At 47.1% G+C, this 22,699-nt stretch overlaps 8 protein-coding genes across 8 annotated transcripts; 3 read left to right on the top strand and 5 right to left on the bottom strand.

Moving 5' to 3' along the window:
* Positions 1-652: 652 nt before the first annotated feature.
* On the bottom strand, positions 653-2,771 carry K444DRAFT_593152 (FAD/NAD(P)-binding domain-containing protein). The gene is made up of 3 exons (XM_024878288.1): positions 1,951-2,771; positions 1,613-1,881; positions 653-1,439 (listed from the first exon to the last, which is right to left on the bottom strand). Exons 1-3 carry the CDS (start codon positions 2,612-2,614, stop codon positions 762-764), a joined length of 1,611 nt encoding a protein of 536 aa, XP_024734605.1. The 5' UTR covers positions 2,615-2,771; the 3' UTR covers positions 653-761.
* A 1,093-nt stretch (positions 2,772-3,864) lies between these two features.
* On the top strand, positions 3,865-5,734 carry K444DRAFT_565223 (HET-domain-containing protein; the record flags this gene model as incomplete). The annotated part of the gene is made up of 4 exons (XM_024877096.1): positions 3,865-4,474; positions 4,579-5,202; positions 5,251-5,429; positions 5,471-5,734. Coding segments are annotated over exons 1-4 (1,494 nt in total), but the record flags the coding sequence as incomplete, so codon positions are not given.
* A 962-nt stretch (positions 5,735-6,696) lies between these two features.
* Positions 6,697-8,095, bottom strand: K444DRAFT_615097 (uncharacterized protein). Its single transcript, XM_024880657.1, has 5 exons — positions 7,348-8,095; positions 7,222-7,295; positions 7,128-7,162; positions 6,900-7,071; positions 6,697-6,840 (listed from the first exon to the last, which is right to left on the bottom strand). Exons 1-5 carry the CDS (start codon positions 7,920-7,922, stop codon positions 6,818-6,820), a joined length of 879 nt encoding a protein of 292 aa, XP_024734603.1. The 5' UTR covers positions 7,923-8,095; the 3' UTR covers positions 6,697-6,817.
* Positions 8,096-9,207: 1,112 nt separating this feature from the next.
* K444DRAFT_631859 (uncharacterized protein) lies at positions 9,208-10,276 on the bottom strand (the record flags this gene model as incomplete). Its single annotated transcript, XM_024883421.1, has 3 exons — positions 9,208-9,365; positions 9,668-9,960; positions 10,080-10,276. 3 exons carry the CDS (start codon positions 10,274-10,276, stop codon positions 9,208-9,210), a joined length of 648 nt encoding a protein of 215 aa, XP_024734602.1.
* Positions 10,277-11,163: 887 nt separating this feature from the next.
* Positions 11,164-12,156, top strand: K444DRAFT_533907 (uncharacterized protein; the record flags this gene model as incomplete). Its single annotated transcript, XM_024875184.1, has 1 exon — positions 11,164-12,156. A coding segment is annotated over one exon (993 nt), but the record flags the coding sequence as incomplete, so codon positions are not given.
* A 3,244-nt stretch (positions 12,157-15,400) lies between these two features.
* K444DRAFT_32598 (uncharacterized protein) lies at positions 15,401-18,298 on the bottom strand. Its single transcript, XM_024871918.1, has 5 exons — positions 16,967-18,298; positions 16,811-16,916; positions 16,366-16,766; positions 15,988-16,312; positions 15,401-15,920 (listed from the first exon to the last, which is right to left on the bottom strand). Exons 1-5 carry the CDS (start codon positions 17,861-17,863, stop codon positions 15,646-15,648), a joined length of 2,004 nt encoding a protein of 667 aa, XP_024734600.1. The 5' UTR covers positions 17,864-18,298; the 3' UTR covers positions 15,401-15,645.
* Positions 18,299-18,734: 436 nt separating this feature from the next.
* Positions 18,735-21,088, bottom strand: K444DRAFT_644483 (uncharacterized protein; the record flags this gene model as incomplete). The annotated part of the gene is made up of 2 exons (XM_024884965.1): positions 18,735-19,898; positions 19,946-21,088. 2 exons carry the CDS (start codon positions 21,086-21,088, stop codon positions 18,735-18,737), a joined length of 2,307 nt encoding a protein of 768 aa, XP_024734599.1.
* Positions 21,089-21,885: 797 nt separating this feature from the next.
* On the top strand, positions 21,886-22,459 carry K444DRAFT_533789 (uncharacterized protein; the record flags this gene model as incomplete). The annotated part of the gene is made up of 5 exons (XM_024875176.1): positions 21,886-21,937; positions 22,006-22,032; positions 22,091-22,120; positions 22,173-22,263; positions 22,327-22,459. The coding sequence occupies 5 exons, from the start codon at positions 21,886-21,888 to the stop codon at positions 22,457-22,459; spliced, it is 333 nt and encodes a 110-aa protein (XP_024734598.1).
* Positions 22,460-22,699: the final 240 nt, after the last annotated feature.

Genomic DNA, 22,699 nt, shown 5'->3' with positions numbered 1-22,699 from the left:
AACGCTGTTTCTTTTGTCAGCGTGGCGTTTAAGCTTAATCCTTGCAATTGTGATAGAGGAGGAGTGAGAAATAAGCAGCGAAGTCGTTTGGTATTTTGAACGCAAGAAAAGTAAGCAAGAAAGATCTGAATAAAGTAATTAGCGCAATAGCTATAATCCGATTTGGCTTGAACCTTTTATCCGTTAAGATCTATTGATTGTTCAGGATGCCTGAGCCTGACATACAGAATTGTTTCAATAAAGTTCGGTTTTGCTTCTACTTCGCTGTGTATTATTAGTTGCTTATTCCTGCCCTCTTTATATTATACTTTCTTAGATTTAGGTCCGCCAACCATGGTAAGGGCCAATTTCACCTAACCTTAAGTTATTTTTGGAGGGGGTCCTTGCGAAGTTATTGGATCAACTAGATATTAGGAAAGGGGAAAGGGGGCTTTTAGCGAGCCCCTGAAGAATCCGGAATTTCGATATGGATCCCTTTCCTTTTTTTTTTTTTGGCTTGGAAAGCAGCTTTAGGACAGGAACCCCATAGTTTATGCCTCTTCATGGTTTAACTCACTCACCTAGTATCACTCTCGTTCACTCATCCTCTGTCGTTGCCAGAACAGGAACAGCTACACTTCAAGATGGAGATTAAAATTGCCCATGCTGTGATCCCAGATTTCGAATTTGATATTCCTGATTCTGAGCAGTACCAGCACCTAAGAGTCTAAGCAGTGTTCAATGTAAGACTACTTGAAGCCCGCAGCTATGTGAAAAGGGGCCTATAATCGAGAGAGTACTCGTTGCGTGGTCCCCGCCGCCTTTCCAGCGGAATGTAACGCAGCATTGATGCCAGCCTTTCGACCAAATACCGCTCCTGATGTCAATCCACTTCCACCTGGATAATTCTCATAGAATATCCCACCAACCATCTCACCAGCACAAAATACGCCTGGCACAGTTCGTCCAGTCAATGAGATAACCCCAGCCGTCTTTGGGTCAACAGCAAGACCCCCAAATGTAAAAGTCACGCCACACCCCACCTTGACTGCTAGAAACGGACCCTCGTCAACAGTTAATGCCCAATTGGATTTCGGCACTTTGAGGGATTTCTTAGAGGATTGGGTTGATAATCCATCTTTAACAGCAGGGTCCCACTTCAAATCACCAAACTCTTTCCGATGCTGGTAAATCGCATTGTTGTACTCCTTCACAGTCTCCACAAATTGTCTCGGGTTTTCCAATCCATAAGACTGGGCACATTTCTGAGCCAGTTCTTCGATGGTGGACGCACGGATCTTGTGCACAATTTCGTCTCGATATTCTTCGTCTCGAAGCCATGGGATGCCTTTCGAATCCCATACCTGGAAGGCTGTTCCTTGTGGCTGGGCTAGAATAGCACGTCCAAATTTGGCGTAGGTGTAGTTGCGGATGTCACTGCCCTCGTCAAAGAAGCGCTCCTAGAAGTCAAGTCAGCTAAAACCATCCAAATCTGGATGTGGTTAAAACAAAACAACAATGGGTACTGTGAATTCAACTCGAAGGCTTCTTGGGGAGTCATGCGAGCCATGTCAAGGCAAATCGGCAGTTGATAACTTGATGAAAGCAAAAAGCGCAGGAAATGGTTGCTCACTCCCAGGTTGTTAATTGTGATGCCCAAAGGATAGCCAGATTTGGTAAACTCGTTTGAGATCTCTCGGTCTCCAGTGTTGGCAGGTGCATTGGCATCCCAAGCCACTGAATGGCACCCGGACCATTGCCCTGCTTGCTTTGCTGAAACATCTCGAATGGCCATTTCTAGACACTCTCCAGTATTGTACGGTGTACCTCGAACATAAGCAAGATCCCAGCCAGGGCCAAGATATTGCGACCTCATACGTGGATTTGCTTCAAACCCACCCGCTGAATACAGGTCATTAATAAAACTCTCAAATATAAAAATACACGTGGAAACGAAACCGGGTGACTCACCGGCAAGAATTACTGCTTTAGCGTTGATGAGGAGCGAGTTCCCATCTTTATCTGATGCCAGTAATGATTCGAAAGCACCAGTCCTCGAATCCAGAAGGATGTTCTTGGCCGCCGTCGAGTATAGTACGGTCACTCCGTGTTTCTTCGCCGCTCTCTGATGATCAAGAATCAGCCCTTTCCCGCCATCCTCGGTTTTGAGGCACATGCCACCCCAAAATTTGAATCTGCCATCGATCTTGTAGGCTTGGCGGTTGAACGAGAGTTGGAATCTGACACCGTTTCTAGCAAGCCATTTGACAGTGTCATTTGACTCTTCGATCAAAGTTTTGCCCAATTCTGGCTCGAATCGTCCATGTGTGATGCGAGACAGGTCTGCAAGGAAATCGTCTCGAGTATAAGGGGCCAGATCGATGATATTTGTTGTTCCAGTATCGACGTTATTTACAAGAGGGATAATATCTTTCAACCCGTGGTGTACGGTACGGAATGCCCCTGCCGTGAAATGCGAGTTACCTCCGGCCCACTCCTCTGGGCATTTGTCAATTAGGAGGACTCTTCCAGATCCTGACTGCGCAGCAGATATGGCGGCAGAAAATCCCGCATTCCCTCCTCCGACAACTACCACGTCACAATCAATGGTCGAGCTTGGAGAGGTAGATGCCATGTTGAGCAATGTTGAGCACAGAATAGTAAAAGAGCAAGTTTTGAACTGCGAATGGACTTTGCTAGAGAAGAGATGTAAAACCGGCAACTTGCCTGTGTTAACAGCTCACAAAATTCCAAATCAGGTTTTCGTGATGAAAAGAATCTCTGCGATTACGAAACTTTTATCATTGTCAAATTCCTTAGTCACAGTGCTGATACAACCGTATTACTAACTATCGTTAAAATCGCGTTTTTAAGCGACACTAGGGCTGGATTTTAGGCGGTAAAGGGGAAAATGTAAACCCCCTGTGACGGCGGGATCGAGGCAATGGCCAGGGCTCAAAGATCCAAGAATCTCATGTATTGAAAATACTAAGCTAAAGAGAAGAAGGAGAGAGAGAGAGAAGGAGAGGGGATAAAAGGAGGGAAATACTAGCTAAAACCACTGAAACGCCGGCTAGCTAGGTGAAACCAGTCATGTGACAGCCACCCCCCTTTGGCCCCCAGCCAGCGCCGTCACATCACCCCCCCGGAAACCCTGACGCCTCCCCCCCCCGGGTGTCGATTAGGGGTGTCGATTGGGGCAGGGGTGTTAATAAACTTGTAATTGGCTACCTAAGCTCTTCAAAAATGTTAAGTTATATTTTTTAATATAAGCATAAGTTAGTATATTATAACCCTAGTATTCCGGTCAAGTGCTTCCTAACTTATAATAAAAAGATTCCCTAAGATAGAATTTTAATTTAAAGAAATTTATATACTAATTAATTAGATTCTAGTTTTTGAGCCCTATAAGGCCTATAAATTAGGGGCTCATAAGGTTCTTATATTTGGTTTTAGGAACTTATTTGCTTAATTTCTAGACTTTCTTAAGCTTACCTTTAGGCTATAAAATATGGAATTTTTAGCTTCTTTAATTTTAAGATTTATTACTAATTCAACCCTTTTAAAAAACTATATTTAAATACCCCTTAATTAGCGCTATAAGGAAATAAAACAAGTATTGAATTATATTATTTCCTTATAAAGTTGAACTAAATTAAAGAAAAAGCCAGAGTTTTGGTGTTCCTGTCCGAGCGCCGCTACTTTAGGTTAGTCTGGTGGCGCTTGTCCAAGCCGTTACCGAGCTTTCCGCAAAGAGAGCGGACCGCACGTGATGTGCTGTTTTGGCTTAGTGGGCCGTGCCGTGGGCTGAAACTCTCAATAGTTCATATGGTGCGGGGTTGTTCTATTGTAGTGTTCAGGACTTTTGGCCTTATATTACAGTATGACACGATTAGGGTAATAAATAAGCTTAGGTTAGTGATACAAGAACGAATTGCGTACCTTACTCCTCGTAGTTAGGCATCAGGCAGCAACGAAGACCGCATCTGACCCAACGTCTCGGCATCGGAAATCCTTCCCAGACAGAGCGTCCTTAGCGAAATCGTCTCCCAGTACACGGCACAGACAATGGGTTCGGAGAGTATTTCCATGACATCTCTAACTGCCGAATGCCAACCTTTTGGGGTTGAGCCGCTTCCCGGGTTCGAGGACCTTGTTCATAAGCAATGTGAAGAATGCGAACTGTGGCTGGCAAACCCGCTAGGACACCTGCAAAGTCTTGTCAGCGAGCCAAAGTCTCTGAAATCTCGTCACGTCGAGCAGACAGTTGAACGCTGGAATTCCGGTGCAAAGTCAGGCTGCATCCTTTGCGGACTCGTCACAAAGCTCTGCCCGGATATCGAACAGGATCAAAACCTGCGGCATTCTAACCTAGTCCAATTTCGTATCAGTCCGAAACGTGAGGACTTTCCCCATTGTATTCGTGCGACGGGCTACGACCTTCGAGAAAACCTCCGTAACAAGCTATGGGAAGTTGAATTCTATGCCACACAAGGTAGACCCTACTTCATTTTTGCCTACTTTCTACGCTAATTCGATGATCAAACAATCCTTGATTAAAAAGCAAAGGATATTACTTTGGCTCACATGCTTCTACAGATACTCAAAACCCTCTTCCAGGTCTTCCACTGCGCCGAGATCTTGCGTTACAGTTTGGATCGAAACAATGCCTCAATCTTATCCAGGGCTGGCTTCACGAATGCAAGACTCATCACAACAGCCAAGGCTGCTCTATTCACAACGAATCACGTCTTCCAACCCGCATCCTTGACATAGGCTCTATTAATCCAAAATTAGTGGCTACCAGTGATGAATGCGGGTATTTCGTGGCACTCAGCCATTGTTGGGGGAATTGCACCAGTAGCATCCAGCCTCCAAGAACTCTTCACTCAAATTTCGAGGAACATTGCAAATCCGGAGTCCCTGAAGCTTGCCTTTCCCCATCATTTCGAGACGCTATCAAGGTTAGCAGATATCTAGGATATTCTTATATGTGGATAGATTCGCTGTGTATCATCCAGGACGATACTGAAGATTGGGAACGAGAATCTGGCCTTATGGCGACCGTCTACGGCAATGCGGACCTTGTAATTGGCGCGACATCGGTTGCTGATGGGTCCTTCGGGTTTTTGGGCCGGCGTCATGAGTATTTCGAAGGTACAGTAAATCTAGCAGCCCGTACTGGACCTCAAGAAACATCTTGGGTGGTTTGCTATCGTTCAAGTCTACCGCACAACCCATACACAACGAACCGAGAAGCTTTTCGGCCAGCAATGGAAGGACCACTCGAGTCCAGAGCTTGGGCTTACCAGGAAAGAGTTTTGGCAAGGCGTTTTGTATCGTTTGGAATTCGCGAGGTCTGTTGGGAATGCACCTCTAGGCTTGAATGCGAGTGTTTCACCTCGCACGACTCTCAAATTCATTCCGAAATCCTCACTACTAGGAACGTCGTGCACGCTCCCCGAAAATACAATCTGAAACGGAAATGGAGCAGGATATAACAAACACGAGGTTGCTCGGCGCCTGGCGCAGGAATGTTGTTGAGCCTTACTCCAAGCGCCAACTAACCAAGTCTTCCGACAGGCTTGTAGCACTGTCTGCCGTCGCGTTTGAGTTCTCCAAGAAATTGTCAGACCAGTATCTGGCTGGAATTTGGAGAGCAGATCTGGAAAGCAGAGGGCTTCTTTGGCTCTGTATTGAGGCGAAAGGGGTTATACCAGGAGCACCGTCTTGGAGTTGGGCGTCTGTTCAAGGGAGTGTCTCCCACCTACACTTAAGAAAGGTTACCTTGGCACACTGTCCAAAAGTCACCAGGGTCGAATATCTATCGCCGCCAAGCAACCCATTTGGCCATCCACATTTTGCCTCTATCACATTTCAAGCAAAAGTTATGGATGGAGTTAAACTCATTCGCAGTCTCGTCATGGGAGATCAAGGACGTTTGGAGATGGGTTTCAAGTTGCAGCTTCCGGTGGGCAACGTGTTGCAACTCCATTTGGATGCGGATGTAGAGTCGGTGGATGTTTTAAGAGAAGATGGGGGCGTTGAGATCTCGTCTAGGAGGAGAGGTGAAGTTAACGGCAGGACCGCTCTAGGACAAGAATGCTTTACTTATGAGGGGCTGCATTGCTTGTATATTGCATCACGCACTGCATTAGTATTGGGGTTGATATCAGCACAATCGGGGACCTTTGAGCGGCTCGGGATTTGTGTATTGGATAAAACTGATCCTGAGTCCTGGAAGACAGCCGATGTGACGATATGCTAATCCCAAAAGATTGAGCTTAAATCAACGAATATTTGTAAGGATCTTCGAGATTGTTCATTTTGGCAAACCACAGATAGACAGAGATTGATTCTCTGGAAAACCACAGGACAGGGGTTAGTTTTCTGGGGAAGCACAGTCTTTTACTTTTACTAGTACTTACCTAAATCCGGTTCCGCTGACGGACGTCCAGTCGACGAAGCTGCATTTTTGTTCATCGCTTTGGATCGCTGCTGTTACTCACAACTGCTGGACAACGCCGCTTCCGGCCCTGGGTGGGAGAAGATTTATTGGAGAAAGAGGCTGAAGTGACGCACGAGAAGAGTGGGAATCCCAGTAAGATGTGGCTTGCTTTTCAAACATACCATACTAGATTATCGCAGAAGATTCGAAGGTCCTAGAATAAAACGAGACATTTATTCTCACCACTCTCTTTACAATGCAAGTGGCATGACAATTTAGTACGATTTCTCGAAAAGACATAATTGAACTGAAAGTGCGTAGCAAATACTCAAGTCACCAATTTCTCCTCTATCTATTCTAGTGTAGTAAACGCAACTCTTCAAGCGTATCCTAGGATATAGTTACCCAACCCCCTTGCTACAGGTTAGTTTCTCGGTAATAACACAGCATTGAGTAGAAAAGAAAAACATACAATAAGTCGTCCACTCCACAGTCCCTTTCAAGCTCTTACACACTGCCTGACTCTGAAGATTCTCCACAGCAACATCAGCATGATACAAACCGTCTTTCACAAGATCCACGGCACTGTCGTTGAACAATTTCAGAGTCACAGCTTTTGCGAATCCCCGACCGCGGTATTTTTCCTGTTAGCCTGGTTAGCTGTGTGCGTGCGTTTATACGGCGAGAGGTCTAAACTTGCCTCGCAGTGCAAAAGCTTCAATGATCCATCCGGACCTTTTGTTTCCAATTGGTTGTGAGGTTCTAAGACAGATATGCTACGGGAGGAAGTGTACCTAGAAATGTCCATGCTATTGGGATACAAGTGCTTGATTCGATAGACGCGCTGGGGTTCAACTTCATCATTTTCCTGCACAATTTGTCAGTCGATTGTCGGGCCCTTGCCGAAAGGACTGACTGACTCTTGGTACGGGATCGGAGTCCTCGAGAGGATGAGCGGCATGTCCGATGGTCTAACTTCTGACCACGATAGTCCATCAGGGAGCTCTCTTCCCAGCGGTAAATCTTTGACCCTAAACAAAAACTTGAAATGCTCTGGAGTCTGGCTCTTGACCAGCGAATGCTTTTGGAGGATTTTGAATACTCTCGTATGAATACTCCCAATCAACAAAATCCCTGGAGTTACCCGCTGTGCTTCGTAATTCCCTTCGATCTTCCGCACTCGTGCCAAGAGATTCAGGACCTGTTCCTCGCACACTGTGTCGTCACCAGGAGTCGCTGGATTCTCGAGGGATGAATAGAGCCACATTTCTGTGTCTGGACCCCTAGAGAAATCCAAAAAGGCAATGAGAAAGTCCTTACTGGGAGCTTCCGTGTCGAATGTAGATAAGATATGTGAATGTGATGTCTTACATCCTCCAGGGGTCTCCATGAACTGTAATCTTCTCAAAGTAGGGAGGGAGTACGGCAAATGCTGCGTGAGAACTTTTAGTACTAGCTTAGGCGGGCCTACGTTGTCTTTAATACTTGTTTCCATCTTTGGAGCATAGGATAATTGTCCAAGGACGGAATGTGGGATTGGATCTGAACGTCGGTGGATGCACGCCCTGTTGTATGAAAGAGGATTATAGTAAAAATCTCTGGGGACGCGAGCGGCGGCCTTGTGTATCGTGATTCTGCTGCCCTCGTAGTGAGATTAGAACCTTTCGTAATGTTGTTGAGATAGGCTCCAGAATTAGGGTTAGTGGGGTTCTAGCTTAAAGTGGGAGGTTGTAAAGTACAAGGAGCGGCCGCCGCGTTAGGCTTCAGTTTTGGGAATCAGGCATCGAAAATTACCTACACTTACAGGGCCTCAGGCAAATGCGATAGGCTCAACTCAAATGCAGGGATATAATGGAGGTCAGACCATGTCTCTATTAGTCGATAGCGTTTTAAGGGCGATATGAACAAGAACGATATTTGGAGCAGCTAAACATGTTACTCTCTTCGGTAATAAAAGATCGGAACAACAATCCAATGGAAATTCGAATTGACAGGCTTTTAAGCCCCCTTTCTGACAATTGCATGAACAAGACAGTATTTGGAATATAATTCGGCTTCCAAATATGAAGGTAAAGTTGATATAGATTGAGATGTCTAAAGTACAAGAAGTGCGGTTCAACAGAGGGTTTATATGCGTCTACAGCTGCGCTAATCCAAAAAGGGGAGGGAGAATCACGTGCATGACAAACTGACAGCCCTGCTTTGGGTGTTTCCTCTGGAATAATAGTGCTTGGGTTTTTCTAGCGGAATCCGTGCAGGGGTTGGCTTCATTAGAAAAGAAGTCACTCTCAGAGTCAAGAAACCGGTAACTAGATGAGAATCCATCCGAACTATCGTAATCCTGATTTCTCTTGCGCCCTGTGTCCGTTGGCTCTCGATGATCGTGAGGTTGTGGAAGCAGTGGTGTGGGCAGTGGAGGCGGTTATGGACCTCTCAAAGAACCAAGCGGAGAAATCGGTGGAGGAAAAGAACGAGCTCCAACGAATTCAGGAGTCTGTCCTCGACTCTTAGGGGAGGGGGAGGGGGAGGGGGACGAAGCTTCATGTCCTCGATATTGCTCCAGAGTATGGAGGATCGATATCCTTGAGAGGTTCTCGCATGGCGAAAGCAGTCATGGAAATGGTATCGAACAATTGCTTGCCTCCTGAAGGCTTTGAGTTGGCAGGTTTTGCGACGGCATCGACTTGAACCGGTGTACATTTCAAATAGAACGGCTTCTTCACGCAATGGGGTTGAACAAGTGACCACTCAGAGAAACGGTCCTTTTCTTTGCTGCGAGCTCATCGAGAAGGACTGTGAGCTGTCTTTGCTGATACTGGAATAATGTTACTATGATCGGTCGCATTTCGCTGCATGCCATTGAGTTTCTTAATCTTCTTGATGATGTCCTCCTTAGCGGGCTTCCCTTTCACGACCTTGGCCCTCGCCCAAATCGAAGCTAGATACATAGGAAGTGGGGAGTACAAGTACCAAATAGTAGCACGTTAGTAGGTAGCAAACCGTCCCACAGACAGTGGCATTGCGTAGCGTTTGATTGTTGTTAGGAAGCCCTTTGAATTTCCCGTCATGCCCGCCTGAACCCCATCTCAGCACTATCGAACCGAAAGCGAATGCGACCAAGGAACTAGTATATTCTCCCTGTCCAAGGATCTTGAAAGGCACCCACGAATCGGAAATATTAAAGACCTGTAAAATGCGGTTGTCAGTTTCTTGCAACATATTTATCTAGAATTTGCTTACTAATCCTGCTACTAGAAGCAATCTTAAGAACATAAGAGGCCCGGGCGCATTGCATTGAGGTTCGGCGACTCTGGGAAAGAAATCCTGGATGATATCTTTGAAAGGAGAAATCCCCCGGATTTTGTAGAACAAGGCTCATGAAGCTTGTTGGTAGGAATGTTGCATCTCCGAAGTCTAACACATATATCTCACGAGCCTCGGTGATGACAAAATTATGCTCCCAAATGTCGGAGTAACAAAAGCACAGTTGCTCGTTGGAAAAATCTACTTTCTGAGCCTCTAATGGCGAGAACCTTGCAAATCATAAGCATGACGATCATAATATGGCAAGGAACAGAAGAGGGGAGGGAGCAGAATTTCCCTTGGTACTACCTTATTGATATAGTGCTGCAACTCATCGATTGAGGCGTACTCTGTCGGTGCGTCGTTGTCTCGGAGGAACCGGTGGTGAATGTACCCACTTCCAGCTGGTCCAGGGTGTGCGTCGCCAGGAACGGGAATTGCTATGAGATGGGTAACTGCTTTTGCCACTAGGTCATAGATCCAATCCGCTTTATTGGAACGGTCTCGCAATAACTCCGCAGGAGTTTGTCCATGGACATATTCCATGACAATATATGTCTCGTCCTCGTATTCGAATGCGAGGTAAATTTCGGGAGCAATATTTGCAATTGCAATGAAGTATTAGCAACCAAAAAAACAAAAAAAAAAAAAAAAAACTCCTTGAGATTGCTGGCTTTACGGAAAAGCTCAATGAAATTAAATCATACTCTCGAGAAGAGGTGGAGCTTTTGAAGTGTTGTGCCTAGGAGGAAGGAAAGTGGAAATACCCATATCCGGCCCAAAAGACGACTCCAAATACCTCAAAACAAATTCAGTCGCAATAAAAAATATTACCTTAGCAGATACTTCCGTCATTTAAACCTCCCGTACTTGGTCAGCACAGCACATTATTGTGGCTTCATGAGAAAGGTGTTTCCTCGGCGGTGCCTCACAAATTTCTTTCCACAACCCGGCCCTCCTTCCTTAATCCCAAAACATCGATTCCTCATCACTAATCAGTGACTGGAGCAGTCGCCGGATTCTCAATTTTCTCGACGATACACGCAGTACCGTATGCGCTCACTCTATGCATTACTAGGATTGACTCGTAAGTAAAACATTTTTCACATGAGAAGGATTGGAATTAATTTAGATACAGGACGCTACTATACGATATTGATAGCCGCCTTGAGATTATGCGTCGTGACTTGGAGAAAGTCGCCCAAAACGTGAACGATGAATTGCCACGCCTTCGAACGGCCTTTGAATATCTCACAATAGGAAAAGTATATTATCTGCATGCTCGAAATTTGAACGAGCCTCATAAATGACGACACTAATCCTCGTAGGATCAATATCGAGAGCCTCAAACAAAAGATGCATCGATGTCAGAAAAGACTGATGTCTGCCTAAGGAGTCTCAGTGCGATTGACCAAAGCGCATTTTTATCGCAAATGCTGAATCGCTCTAAACAAGCTGGGGAATGGATTCTGAAAAATCCGAAATATATTTCCTGGCTTGAAAACAACGAAGCGGACTTACTTTGGATCACAGCAAGGGTTGGTTGTGGCAAAACGACACTAGCATCCCACATTACCCAAAAGGTCCAGGCAAACCCGTCATCTCGGTCCTCCAACAACAACAACCTGAAGCCAGTGATACTATACTTTTTCTTCCACAAGTCCAACGTGGAAGCTGAAGGGACAGCAACCGGTGCCTTAAGAACAATTGTCAGCCAGCTAGCATGTCAAGTCCCAGATGTCCTTCCGATTGTCTTGGGCCGATATGAGTTCTTGTCCACCAAAGGTAATTTCGAGTGGTCATGGGAGAATCTATTGACTATGATTGGAAATATGCTTGAGCGTATTCCAATCGACTTAGAAGTCTACGTTATCCTGGATGCACTGGACGAATGCGAACCGGAGTCTCAACGACTGCTTCTGGACTGGTTGCGAGAGCTGGTTAATAACGGTAAACTTTCAGCGATGCCGAAGACCTCAAGACCATCGCTCAAATTTGCCATCACGAGTAGACCGGACGGAAACATCTTCGATAGCTTATCGTGCTTCCGCACTATTGAGATGACTGCTTTAGATACGGCGACTGATATGCACACGCTCATAAATAATCGGATTAAAGACTTTTCTCGCCGCCGCCATCTGGATAAGGAAGCGAGCCAAAGAATTATCGATTTTTTGGAAGAAAATTCTCATGGAATGTTTCTCTGGGTAGTCTTGATAATCCAAGATCTAGAACGTCGAGATGAACGCTTGACTGAGGAGGTAATCACAGCCAAGTTGTCGAGCATTCCTTTGACACTTCTCAACACCTACGAAGCAATTCTCCGTAATACCCCGCCAACTCGGAAAAAGGATATGTGGAGAATTTTTCGTTGGCTGCTGTTTGCGAGACGTGGTCTTACTCTTGCTGAACTGGAAGTGGCATTGTGCCTAGAAACTGGAGTTCCTCGTTGCTACGACTTCGCAGGGGACGTAAACTTTCTATGCGGGTCCTTCGTACGATTCGACGGCCCACGGGGAGAAATCAACTTGGTTCATCAAACAGCACGAGGTTTTCTTGAGGCATATACAGAAACTGCGGATTTTGAGGACGTGGCAGGACTAGCAATGAGTACCATGGAGGTGGATGCACATCTGGCAGAAATATGTGTGCAGTATCTAGTCAAAAATGAAGACCTCACAGAACTTCTTCGACGGCGGCTTTCAAGCAACTGGGGTTCGGACTACAAGTCTACAGTAGGAGATTTTCTCCGCCGCCATCCGTTCCTGTGCTACGCAATCGAAGGGTGGGCTTCCCACCTCCGAGCCGTAGGCTCACCTTCCGCGACCTTGTTCCAGCTGGCCCTCACACTTCTTGCCTTGGAAGAGCGCAGAGACAGTATCATGCAACTTACCTACTTCATCAACCACCGAGGGAGTTCCGCCGTACCTCTTCACCAACACCCCATTCACCTCGCAGCCTACTTCAATTTTCCCTGGCTCGTCGGATTTTATATCTCACAAGATCGGAGAGTTATACGCGCAGTTTCTACTATGAATGACACGCCTTTGATATGGGCCTCGGAAATGGGCAGCACGGCATGTGTCAAGATACTGCTCGATGCAGGCGCGGATCCAAACAAATTCGAATATGACGGCTGGTCGGCACTTCATTGGGCTGCTAGAAATGGCCATGTGGAAATTGTCAAAATGCTTATAGATGATGGTGCAATTTTGGACCAGCAGGATATCAGAGGCCATACACCATTGGAATGGGCTGCGGATAGAGAACATTGGGAAGTTGTCCATGCTCTCAAAGGACGAGTAGGTAAGAGAGAACTTGCGAAATTAAATGAGATTATGAGCAAAAGATTCTCGATGACGACAAAAGTCGCTCGAGGATCTATGAACGTAGGACAGCTTTGGGATTATAGACCATGACTATGATAATGGGATGGCCTCTCTTTAGTAGGAGGAACGACTACCTCGAAAGGAAAGGGCTGTTCTTCGCGCATGCGAGAATCTGGGGCAACTGGATAGTTAGGCCTCACTCAATTCAGAGTGGGAAGTATTCTCAATGTTCTCAGAAAATGGGCGGGCAATGAAGAAAATCGAGAGACGGTTATGCGGGGGAAGTCGATGAAACGTTTGTCTGATTTCTATTAGTACACACGCGGCATAGTTTCCTAATACACTTTTCAACTGGTGTAATGCTTCATAGTCCCTTGTTACTTCTCTCTAATTACCTTTATAACGCTTCTTAAAGTATAATATTTTAGTTATTTTATAAGTATTATAAGTATTATATTTTTTATATAATCTTTATTTTAAATTCTTTCTTAATAAGAAAGCTATAATAAAGTAATTAATAAATTAATTACTTTTACTTTAAAAGAGGAATAAATATTAGGCTATAATATTTTATAATTATAAGGAGTAATTACTAAAGAAAAGTAAACAATAAGATTTAAGACTGCTAGAGATCACTCTAAAACCTCTGTAATTGCAATGGTTATTGAGTTTTTACATTTTGCGAAACGCTTCTAAATTATGCGGATACTAGCTTTGAATATTGAGTATTGAACGCTAGTAATGTTGCTAGCAGTTGCTAGCAATCAAAAGACGTGCATCCGTACGAAACAGGCCCTTACACTACTGTACCTCGCGCGATTCCTAGTGATGATCATGAAAGAATCAACCTTCTCTCAATATACCGTAGAGTATTGTATAGGTCAAGAACTTTTGTTCGAACACGCTAAAATGGTCTCAGCCGGCTACCTCCATCATACGCCCTTGAAAATTCATCTCTTCTCAACGAGATTGGCGCAATTCTTCATCAAACGAGCTCTCAGATGGCTGGTAGCTGTACTACTGACATCACTCACCTTTTGGGGTTTGATTTTGGAAGACGATGTTAGACAAAATCCCTCTTCTCGAGGCCTAAGTGAGAAACCTCTCTCTCCTCGTTCTTAGGACACAATCAAAAAGCCTGGGGCGATCACCCGACTGGGTATTGGCATTGCCTTTGGCCTTGTACTTGTCGGGTGTATCGTATATTGTTGGTTCCAGCAATATGGCAATAGAGAGCTGATACCTCAGCTACGACTATACTCTGCAACACTAGGACGAGAGGAGATTGATCGAGGGGAAATAGGAGAAGGAAGCCCTACCCTGTGGGCCCAAGAGCTTCCTACATACGGCCCGGGCGATATATGGAGGCCGACGGATTTGGAACTCGACAACTCTTCGAGACAAGCCCGGAGGACTGTTGTCAGTCTTTTGGCATCTGCGAGAACCTCTATCCAAGATGACCAAGGTTGGCATAAGCTATTTCCGCCACCTCCTCAGTGTGTAAGACAGGGCAAGTCATGGGTCCATCGTTGCTTGGTTGCTACGATTTTGAATTGAGCATTGATGCTCAACAGGAAATACTGCATTGGCAGTTCCACCACTCTCAGACGAGATTGCAGCAGTAGACCCTAAAGGGGATGATTCCCAAAGCATTCAAGAGCCAACTCAACCACAACCTGATCTCCCCCTAGCCACCGAGCCCAAAGCAGAGTCTAGGTCCCGAGGCATCAAACCCAATTCCCAGTGTCGAGCTGCGCCAGAATATTTGACAAGCAATATAAGCTCAAGTCATTCCCCTTTCCCACCCCCTTCTATATTGGCTGACCGAACGAAGGCACCACATTCGCTACCACCAAAGAACCCACCAATGCCAAACCTGCAACAAGAGTTTCGGCAACGTGGTATAGCTAGAACGATACGTTAACTCCGCTCACTCGAGCACAACAAGATACATCTGCACTGTTGAAAGCTGCAAATATTCACAAACGATAGGAGGAGATAAGGTATGCTTTTCAAGTAAGGATAATTGGAGATGGCATCTGAAGGATAAGCATGGGCTGGAAGCGGTCTAGGGTATACGAAAATGACTGCTACCGTAGTGCCAGACCTTTGCTGCCAGAATAGAAATCGCAAAATACCTTTCCACTGAAGGCAGGTGGCTACACGAAGCTGAGAAAGTCGTGCATTCCCACGACGATGAGGTAGCATGCAGAGCGCCACAGCAGCTGTGCTCACTCGAGTGGTAGAAGATGGTGTTGCCCTGTGAAAGCGGCAAATAAACAAAAACAATATGTCTCCAAGCGAAGGGTGGTTGATAAGGAAGGATATTTAAAGAAACTGAGGAAAAAGAGAGTGTAAAACCTGAACCCGCTTTTCCTTGACGCCTATGTATTACTACCCCATTTTAGGGACGAGATCCCACAAATACATGATCCATTAATCAACTTACATCCTGTCCACACGCATATCCGTTCCGTTTTACGCCCAAACCCACCACATCGTACAAGCGAACAATCCAACCCCTAGCTCCCACCACCAACACCAAAGAAAACAAAGCCTCCTGCCTCTAACAAGGCCAACCTGAACTTACAACCCATCATATACCCGTCGAAAAAGATCAAAATACTCCTTGCGATACGCAATACTCCCCTTCATATCCGTAAACCCTTTCTCCCTAAAGCTTACCACCACCTTGCGCATCTTGATCGCCAGCTTTATCAACTCCTGATCGCCACCTAGCAGGTCTTGGTGTAGTTTGTCGTTGAAATCGAGGAGGAGCGGGTTGGAGGAGCGAAAGAGTGCGAGGTGTGTGGAGAGGACGAGCTTGAGGGCGTGGAATTGGTAGTCTGCTTGTTCGCAGGCTGGGTGCGGAGGTATTAGCTGATTGGAAAGGAGGAAGTAAGCTGGGGAAAATTAAGGGCAAAGTACCTTTTATCCTAAATCTCTGCACGAGGTTGGAAAGGTGAGAAGCTCCGATACATAGAATTCTCAAAAGCTGCCAGAGTACCAAAGCAACGGGGTACACCTGCTCTCTATTCAGATACCCCGCAGAGCGGAAGACGAGCCGCTGCAGCATTCGGAATAGATCTCTTTCCGCGATTTTGAGACGCTCGTAGAGGATTGTGTCGATTGTTGCTTGGATCGTGCGGTAGGAGGAGAATTTGGAGGTATTAGTTGTGGGGGTGCATTTTACGCCGGCGCGGAGAATGAATGCCAGGGAGGCGACGCGGACCATGGCTGCTATTAGGGTGGACTAGGGATTGTTAGAAATATTTTGTTGTTTGTGTAAGGACCGGTGTGGTTTACTTCGGGAAGACCTTTGTTCACGTAGGCTGTGCCTAGAATTACTGCTGCGGTTGTGGAAGCGAACTCTGGGCCAGCTGCGTGAACAAATTTGGACGAGTATTCCAAGGCCCATTGCTCGACCTGCGTTCCGAACGTTGCTTCATCCTCGAGAATCAAGACATCTTCGAGCTCATCATCTTGAGCTTTGACAAGCTTCTTTGAATCTCGAGTGCGATTAATGATTTCCCGTTCGGCTGTTTTGAAATCTTTCAGAGCCTTCCGCCGGGTACGGAGCTGGATCGGATGCGAGAGGCGTCCGACGCCATCGATAGTGACCATCTCTTCTTCAAAAGATTTCAAAGACTTTGTGTTAATGCGAAGGTCAAATGAGACCACACGTCTTTTGGACGAATATTCAAAATCTGTAACTGTCAGAGTGAGATTGAGACAAGAGTGGGGGCCTTACATTGATGCATAGGTTTCCCAACGAATGGGCTTTCCCTTTGGCATTTAAGATCATGAAGCCCATTGCCATTCTTTAGACAAGAATTGCATGGTGTACCTGTTGAGCACTATATGATCCTGTAAGCTATTGCCCCCTCTCGATGCTAAGTTGACTTACAGTCCGTTTGCGAAATCGGCATTGATGACAAGCACCCGCCTTCCGGACATCTCTTGCAGCTTTCCTGACAGGAGCATCCAACTTCCGTCTCCGCTTAACAGATGCCAACGCACCAGGAGCGTTCTCAAAGATAACGACGAATTCGTCGAGTTCGCCCTGGGTCGAAGTCGATTCCTTCCTGGGCGCTGGCTCGGGGGAGGTGTGTTTTCGTTTTGGTATTATGGCCTGGTAAGAAGAGTTGTTGATAGTAGTAGGAGGTCCAGCTATTTGATCACTGGTCGACCAATCCAGGACCAACCCCTTTGAGGATGTTTCAGGAGCTTTCAGATCTGGCAAAGGGTCCGATGCAACATGGATACTTCGGCCCCTCTCGTTTCCGATGGGTAGCCAAGCCGCATCGAAAGACATTGGTGGACGTAGATCAGTACCGTACGCATATGGATAAGAGTAGTCGATTCCATCGGAGGTAGGAATGTTAGTATAGAGTGGCTGAGTTTCAATTTGCGGGGTCTGGGAAGGGCGGGGGGTTCGGAACTCGGAGGATAGCTGCTGGTTGATCGGCTGGGCATACGGCTGAGAGTAAGTAGGCGCAGCATCGAGGCTTGCAGCGGATTCGTATTTGTATTGAGGACTCCCCAGATCCGGATCCTCTGAGGTATATAAGACACCTTCCTGTGTCAAGATCGCTGTGGCGGAGGCAGCGGCTTGCCAGTTGAACTGAGAGGAATAGATCTCATTCCACATCGAAGACGGCTGCGGCGGCCAGCTCTGAGCCATGAATTGGGTTCCATAGCTGATCAGTGTCTGTGGAGGTGCAAACGATATCGATTGAGGTCTGTAGCCGTCGAGTTGTGCATCCTCTCCCAGCCTTCCTTCGGATTGGCTCATGGTGTCCATCACGACTCACTGGCGGCTCTGTGCTTCCTCAGGCTGAGATGATTACGACTCATAGCGCTGTCGCTGTTGAAGACGTGGCTTTGGTGTCAGATGGCAAGTGGATGGCATTCACATTCACACACCGTGCTGGTTTGAGAGCATTATGAGATGAGACGAAGCTTGGGAGGTTTGGATTCTCATTTGGGGGCTGCACGCTCAGACACTCGGAGAGAGAAATCGCGGGGAGCGCCCATCGGTGTGCGCCCAATCTGGACGGCTGCCAGAGGTGAGATCGGGAATGTTGGCCTTTTGGCCTCGGCCAATCAAGTAACCCACCCACACATGTGATTACGGTACTTGGATGGCCGGCCACCACGCCGGGTGCAAATACTCTACGGATGCAGATAATAGAGACGAAATATATGCTGGCATTGAGATAACCGGGACTGCAAGATTTTCAATGGCACTGTACAACGCTTTATAATGGTGGTCGTCACAGTAAAGCCCGACGCCGGGGCGGGTCAGTGAGCTTTGAAGAAGCAGCGGGAACCACTGCCAAATTGAACCTTTCGATTCGTTATCCTGTAGAACATAATCTGACACGAATGTATCTCTCAAGCGTGCTCGAGAAGATCATCAATCTCTTTCCTAACGCATCCCCACCTCATCTCATCTTGTCATCACCGTAATAAAAGAAACAAGAACGACCCAAATGGTCAAGTAAATGCAATCCCAAACCCCATCGGTATGCGCAACCATGCCCGCAAACGCCTCATGCAAAAGCTACTACATCGTCGAAAGGAAACGACAAACGAAACCTGTGCCTGGGCTCGAAGGCCTGTGTCAACTTTTGAGAAGAACGAGTGTCGAAATGTTGATTATTGAAACTTCTTTATCGATCCACCTTCGGCGGCTGCCAACCATTTAAGTATGCCATTACCCCCATACCTATCAGCACAACTCCCAACATCGAGGCGTAAGGCGTGGTGTTATATAGTAAGGGCGAAGGACCGCCGGGTGGTCTCGATAAAGTGCCCACAGCAGAGCGTCCCAACTCCTTCTCGTCCGAGCTAACAGGACTCCCATTTGTGAGCCCAGCTTTTTCAAGAAGAGGGCCCAGAGTTGCATGCAGGGAGTCGCCTTTGCCGTTGAGTAGGTGCTCCGCAGCTATTACTTTGCCAGCTGGCGACCTTGCTCTTTCAGTCGGGGATGATTGTTTCGCTGACTCTTTCTGCCTGATCTTCTCTACCATCTCTGCCAAAGTCTTTCGTTCCTTTCGCTCCTCGTCCCGTTCCGATTCAGCAGTCTCAGCCCTTTGCTTGAAAGCCTCCATTTGATTTCTCAGTTCTTGCATATCACCAAGCATAGCCTCCAGCCGCTTCTCAAGTAGTAGTGTAGACTCGCTAACGACTTTCGAATCAACAGCCTTTTCATCGAGAGCTGGCTCGGATGACTCTGGTCCGGCCTTCTCAACAACTTCCACCGGGGGTTCAAACGCGTCTTCAACAATCGATCCTTCATCGACGCTCTTGACGTGGCCGTTTGTCTTGGGCTCGGATTGTAATAACTCTAGCCGTTTTGCTGCCTCCTCCGCCAATTCTCGTGCCTGCCGCTCTTTTTGTAGCATTTCTTCGAGATCCTTCATTCGAGCGCTCTGAATATCTATCTCCTTCTTGGCAGATGCCAAAGCCTCGACCAGAGTGAGGATCTGACTTGTCGGCTCTTGGCGAACAGGGGATTCATTTGGTACGGATCGGGGTCGTTCGGTGTTTGTTCGTTTGAGGGAAGGAGAAGAAGGCTCGAAGTTATGTGTACGTGCAACATCGGGCTTCTCCGGAAGAGGTTGTTGAGGAGGGGGCGCGGGGGGGTCCGAGAAGCGAGGTTTGGGGTCGGTTCGGAATGGGAGTGACGTCCCATTCACTTGTGTAGCTTTTGCGGCCTCGACGGCAGGGGCCTTGTCATTCTCTTTTATATCCTCCTTCGAAAGTAACGATCCAAAAAACGTGTCAGTGCGTCCTAGGTCGTTCGATTGTAACCTTGCGGCTCTCATTTCATGCTTAATGATGTTAGTCTGTATAGTAGACCAGCGAGACGGCGACTTACCGCGAGCCTTTTCACAATCTGTTCTGTCGTTACTGGGGTTAGCCAGAAGTTCAATGGTCTCTGCTGGCTGATGACACTCATTTGACTTCCTGCCACACTGGTCGGAGGTCCCAATCGACCATTACTACCTACTGACCCCTGGCTTCCTGCTCTACCCCTCATTTGTAGAGAGCCTTGGGAAGGCAACATCATGGCTCCGTTGGCTGGATCTAGATCGCCGAAATTCATATCCATGACATTGTTCGTTGCTCCTAGAAATCCTGCGTGCTCAACTTTTGCGGCTACCTTGTGATGAACTACCGTCTTTTGGTCTTCGCTCACAATGTCGATACCAAGCTCCAGATGGTCCTGAGTTTGAAGCTCGTGTGGTTCCGAATCTCGATTTTCAGCAGAAAGTCTAGCACCGTTGACGAACGTGCCATTGGAAGACTTGACATCCCGGATCCAAATTTTACCATTTCTATCAGCCCATATCTCTGCATGCTGCCTCGACAGAACCTTCGAGTCGAAGAACCCATTTGCGGGGGTAGGAACAGTCTTTGCATTTGTTTGTCGTCCAATTCGTAGGCTATCGGGATAGAAGGGCACAGATATCGTTTTCCGTTCAAAGGTTCCATTCATAGAGAGAAGATACAGAACGGGATTTCCCTCGCCGACAGGTTGAGTAGCAGGTCGGTTTCCATTTATTTGTTGTGTGGGGCTCTGGAGGAGGTGTTGTGAGGGCACAATCGGCGAGGCCGCTGTCATCGAAGTCGCACTGGGCCCACCATTTGTGGTCAATGTCGACGATGGTCGCGCTCCTGACACGCCAGACAACGCCTCCGCTTTGCTTGTTGGCCATGGCCCTGCTCTCTGGGTCTTCTTCCTTGCTGCAGCGGTTCCCCACGTGCTGAGGTCGTTCGAAGGTTGCATTGGAACGCCATTTAGTTGAGGAGCTGGCGAAGGAATTGTAGTTGTCGAAGAGGTAGAGGAGTTTGAGGATATAGATGAGGATGAGTTGGCGCGTTGAGCGCTTTTCCGTGGCATGAACATTCGGGCGACTTCGTCGGCGTTCATGGCATTCAGACCTCCTTGGCTAACATTAGCACTCCATGCCGACCGACTGGTTTGCTGGAAACTCGGAGGATTCGCAACAGCCGTCATCTGCAATGTCGTGAGGTGTTCCTCTAGAAGGAGATGTATGGGGGATGACACAGTTGGCGAAGGGTTGTGTAATGCTCATGTGTCCTGACCTCCCCATACACCTCAACACCACGACCTGGGCGCTTCACTTGAATCCTCCAGCAAGGGGGCTAAGATCCAACAAACAGACAGTATCCTCCTTTGTGATGGGTTTTAAGTATGCGGCTCGGTATCGGACTCTGTTGTTGGACGCTGTCAGCTGTGGTGTTCAAGTGGTTGGTGCCATGACGATGAGGCGGCAAGGCCTGCAGAGACTTGCGACCTCTCCAGCACGAGCTTGTGTTGGTCTCCCAGGAAATGTTATGATTCAGGAGACTCACATGTGTGTCTTAGAGGCACTAAAAGCCAATTGTTCGTGGTGGGAGATATGTCTTTCGGGTGCTGAAGTCACCAACTTGGGAAAGTTTGGAGATCGGTACGGGTCGTGAGACGCACGCGAGTCCAGAGGACCTATCAGCTTGCGAGATCGGGATGGGGCACACTCTCAGCACCACGTGAACTGTATTGCCATATCAAAAACGTGGTTGAAAGAGCTCCTATAGTGAGCGACAGGAGAGCCTTGGAGATTTCTTTGCTGGCCGATCTCCCCTTCCTGGTTTGTAGATGTTGGCCACTCACGTGATGGATATAGCTAATATGGTCCGTGCACCAGTAAGTTGCCGAACACCACGAAATGTTGAAGCTCCTTTAAGGTGCCTCTTTATCTTGTCTCGTGGATCGATCAACTTCTGTTTCCATCAACAGCAAATCTTTTCACAATGCCAGTACCCGTGGGAGCAGGTATGGGTGGTCCATCCACCTTTGACAAGTGTACGTATCGTCCGCTCTTCTGCCATTGGTCAGGATGGAGGCAAAAAAGCTACTTACCACTTTCACAGGGAAGATGGGCGCTATGATGGGGAGCAGTAAGTTCAAACTGGCTGATCAAAAGCCCAATTTAAATGCTGACACGTCTCTCTGTAGCTGTCGGTGTTATTATTGGGTTTATATTCGGTACATTGCCCACACTCCACTTCCTTCGAATAACCTTCTCATTTTCCTCAAGGCTCAGTCAATATCATGAGGCACGGAGCAGGGCCAAACGGTGTGATGCGAACACTCGGACAATTTATGCTTGGGTCTGGAGCAACCTTTGGGTACGTATTCTCTCGAGAGAATTGACGATCTGCGACGGAGCGCTAATGCTCTTTTACTTCTAGGTTCTTCATGTCAATTGGAAGCATTATAAGAACAGACACGGTCTCACAACAAGCAGCAGAAGCTTTTGCTCGATCCCGGCGACGCCCGATAATAATGCCACGACATGCATACAGATCATCGAGGAACGAATAAATCAAATGCACAAAAAAAGAAACAAAGGAAAGGGTGGTCAGGCCGGTTGCTTTGCATCTGGCACATCGGCGTTATTTGGGGCATGTCCAAATCCTGGATTTTATCAGGAGATTCAACAGAGATGTCTCCGCATAAGGATCATTCCTTCAAGTGTCTCAAAGACCTCTTGGGAAGATTCGTCCTTGTACCAAAACAGCAAGCAAATACCCATTCTCTTGTTTTACTGCCGCATAACCTTGT

Source organism: Hyaloscypha bicolor (assembly GCF_002865645.1).
Source record: "Hyaloscypha bicolor E unplaced genomic scaffold K444scaffold_116, whole genome shotgun sequence".
Lineage (NCBI taxonomy): Eukaryota > Fungi > Ascomycota > Leotiomycetes > Helotiales > Hyaloscyphaceae > Hyaloscypha > Hyaloscypha bicolor.
Note: the sequence above shows the minus strand (reverse complement) of the source record. Positions and strands in the feature narration are given on the sequence as shown.

Coding starts and splice junctions, on each gene's coding strand:
- K444DRAFT_593152 (XM_024878288.1), bottom strand. CDS start 2,614: ATGGCATCTACCTCTCCAAGCTCGACCATTGATTGTGACGTGGTAGTT. Junction 1,882..1,950: donor TAAAGCAGTAATTCTTGCCG/GTGAGTCACCCG, acceptor ACCTGTATTCAG/CGGGTGGGTTTGAAGCAAAT. Junction 1,440..1,612: donor TCACAATTAACAACCTGGGA/GTGAGCAACCAT, acceptor CTTGACTTCTAG/GAGCGCTTCTTTGACGAGGG.
- K444DRAFT_615097 (XM_024880657.1), bottom strand. CDS start 7,922: ATGGAAACAAGTATTAAAGACAACGTAGGCCCGCCTAAGCTAGTACTA. Junction 7,163..7,221: donor AATAGCATGGACATTTCTAG/GTACACTTCCTC, acceptor TGGAAACAAAAG/GTCCGGATGGATCATTGAAG. Junction 7,072..7,127: donor TGAAGCTTTTGCACTGCGAG/GCAAGTTTAGAC, acceptor CCAGGCTAACAG/GAAAAATACCGCGGTCGGGG.
- K444DRAFT_32598 (XM_024871918.1), bottom strand. CDS start 17,863: ATGGACACCATGAGCCAATCCGAAGGAAGGCTGGGAGAGGATGCACAA. Junction 16,917..16,966: donor GCCGATTTCGCAAACGGACT/GTAAGTCAACTT, acceptor AGGATCATATAG/TGCTCAACAGGTACACCATG. Junction 15,921..15,987: donor GCAGAGATTTAGGATAAAAG/GTACTTTGCCCT, acceptor CTCCGCACCCAG/CCTGCGAACAAGCAGACTAC.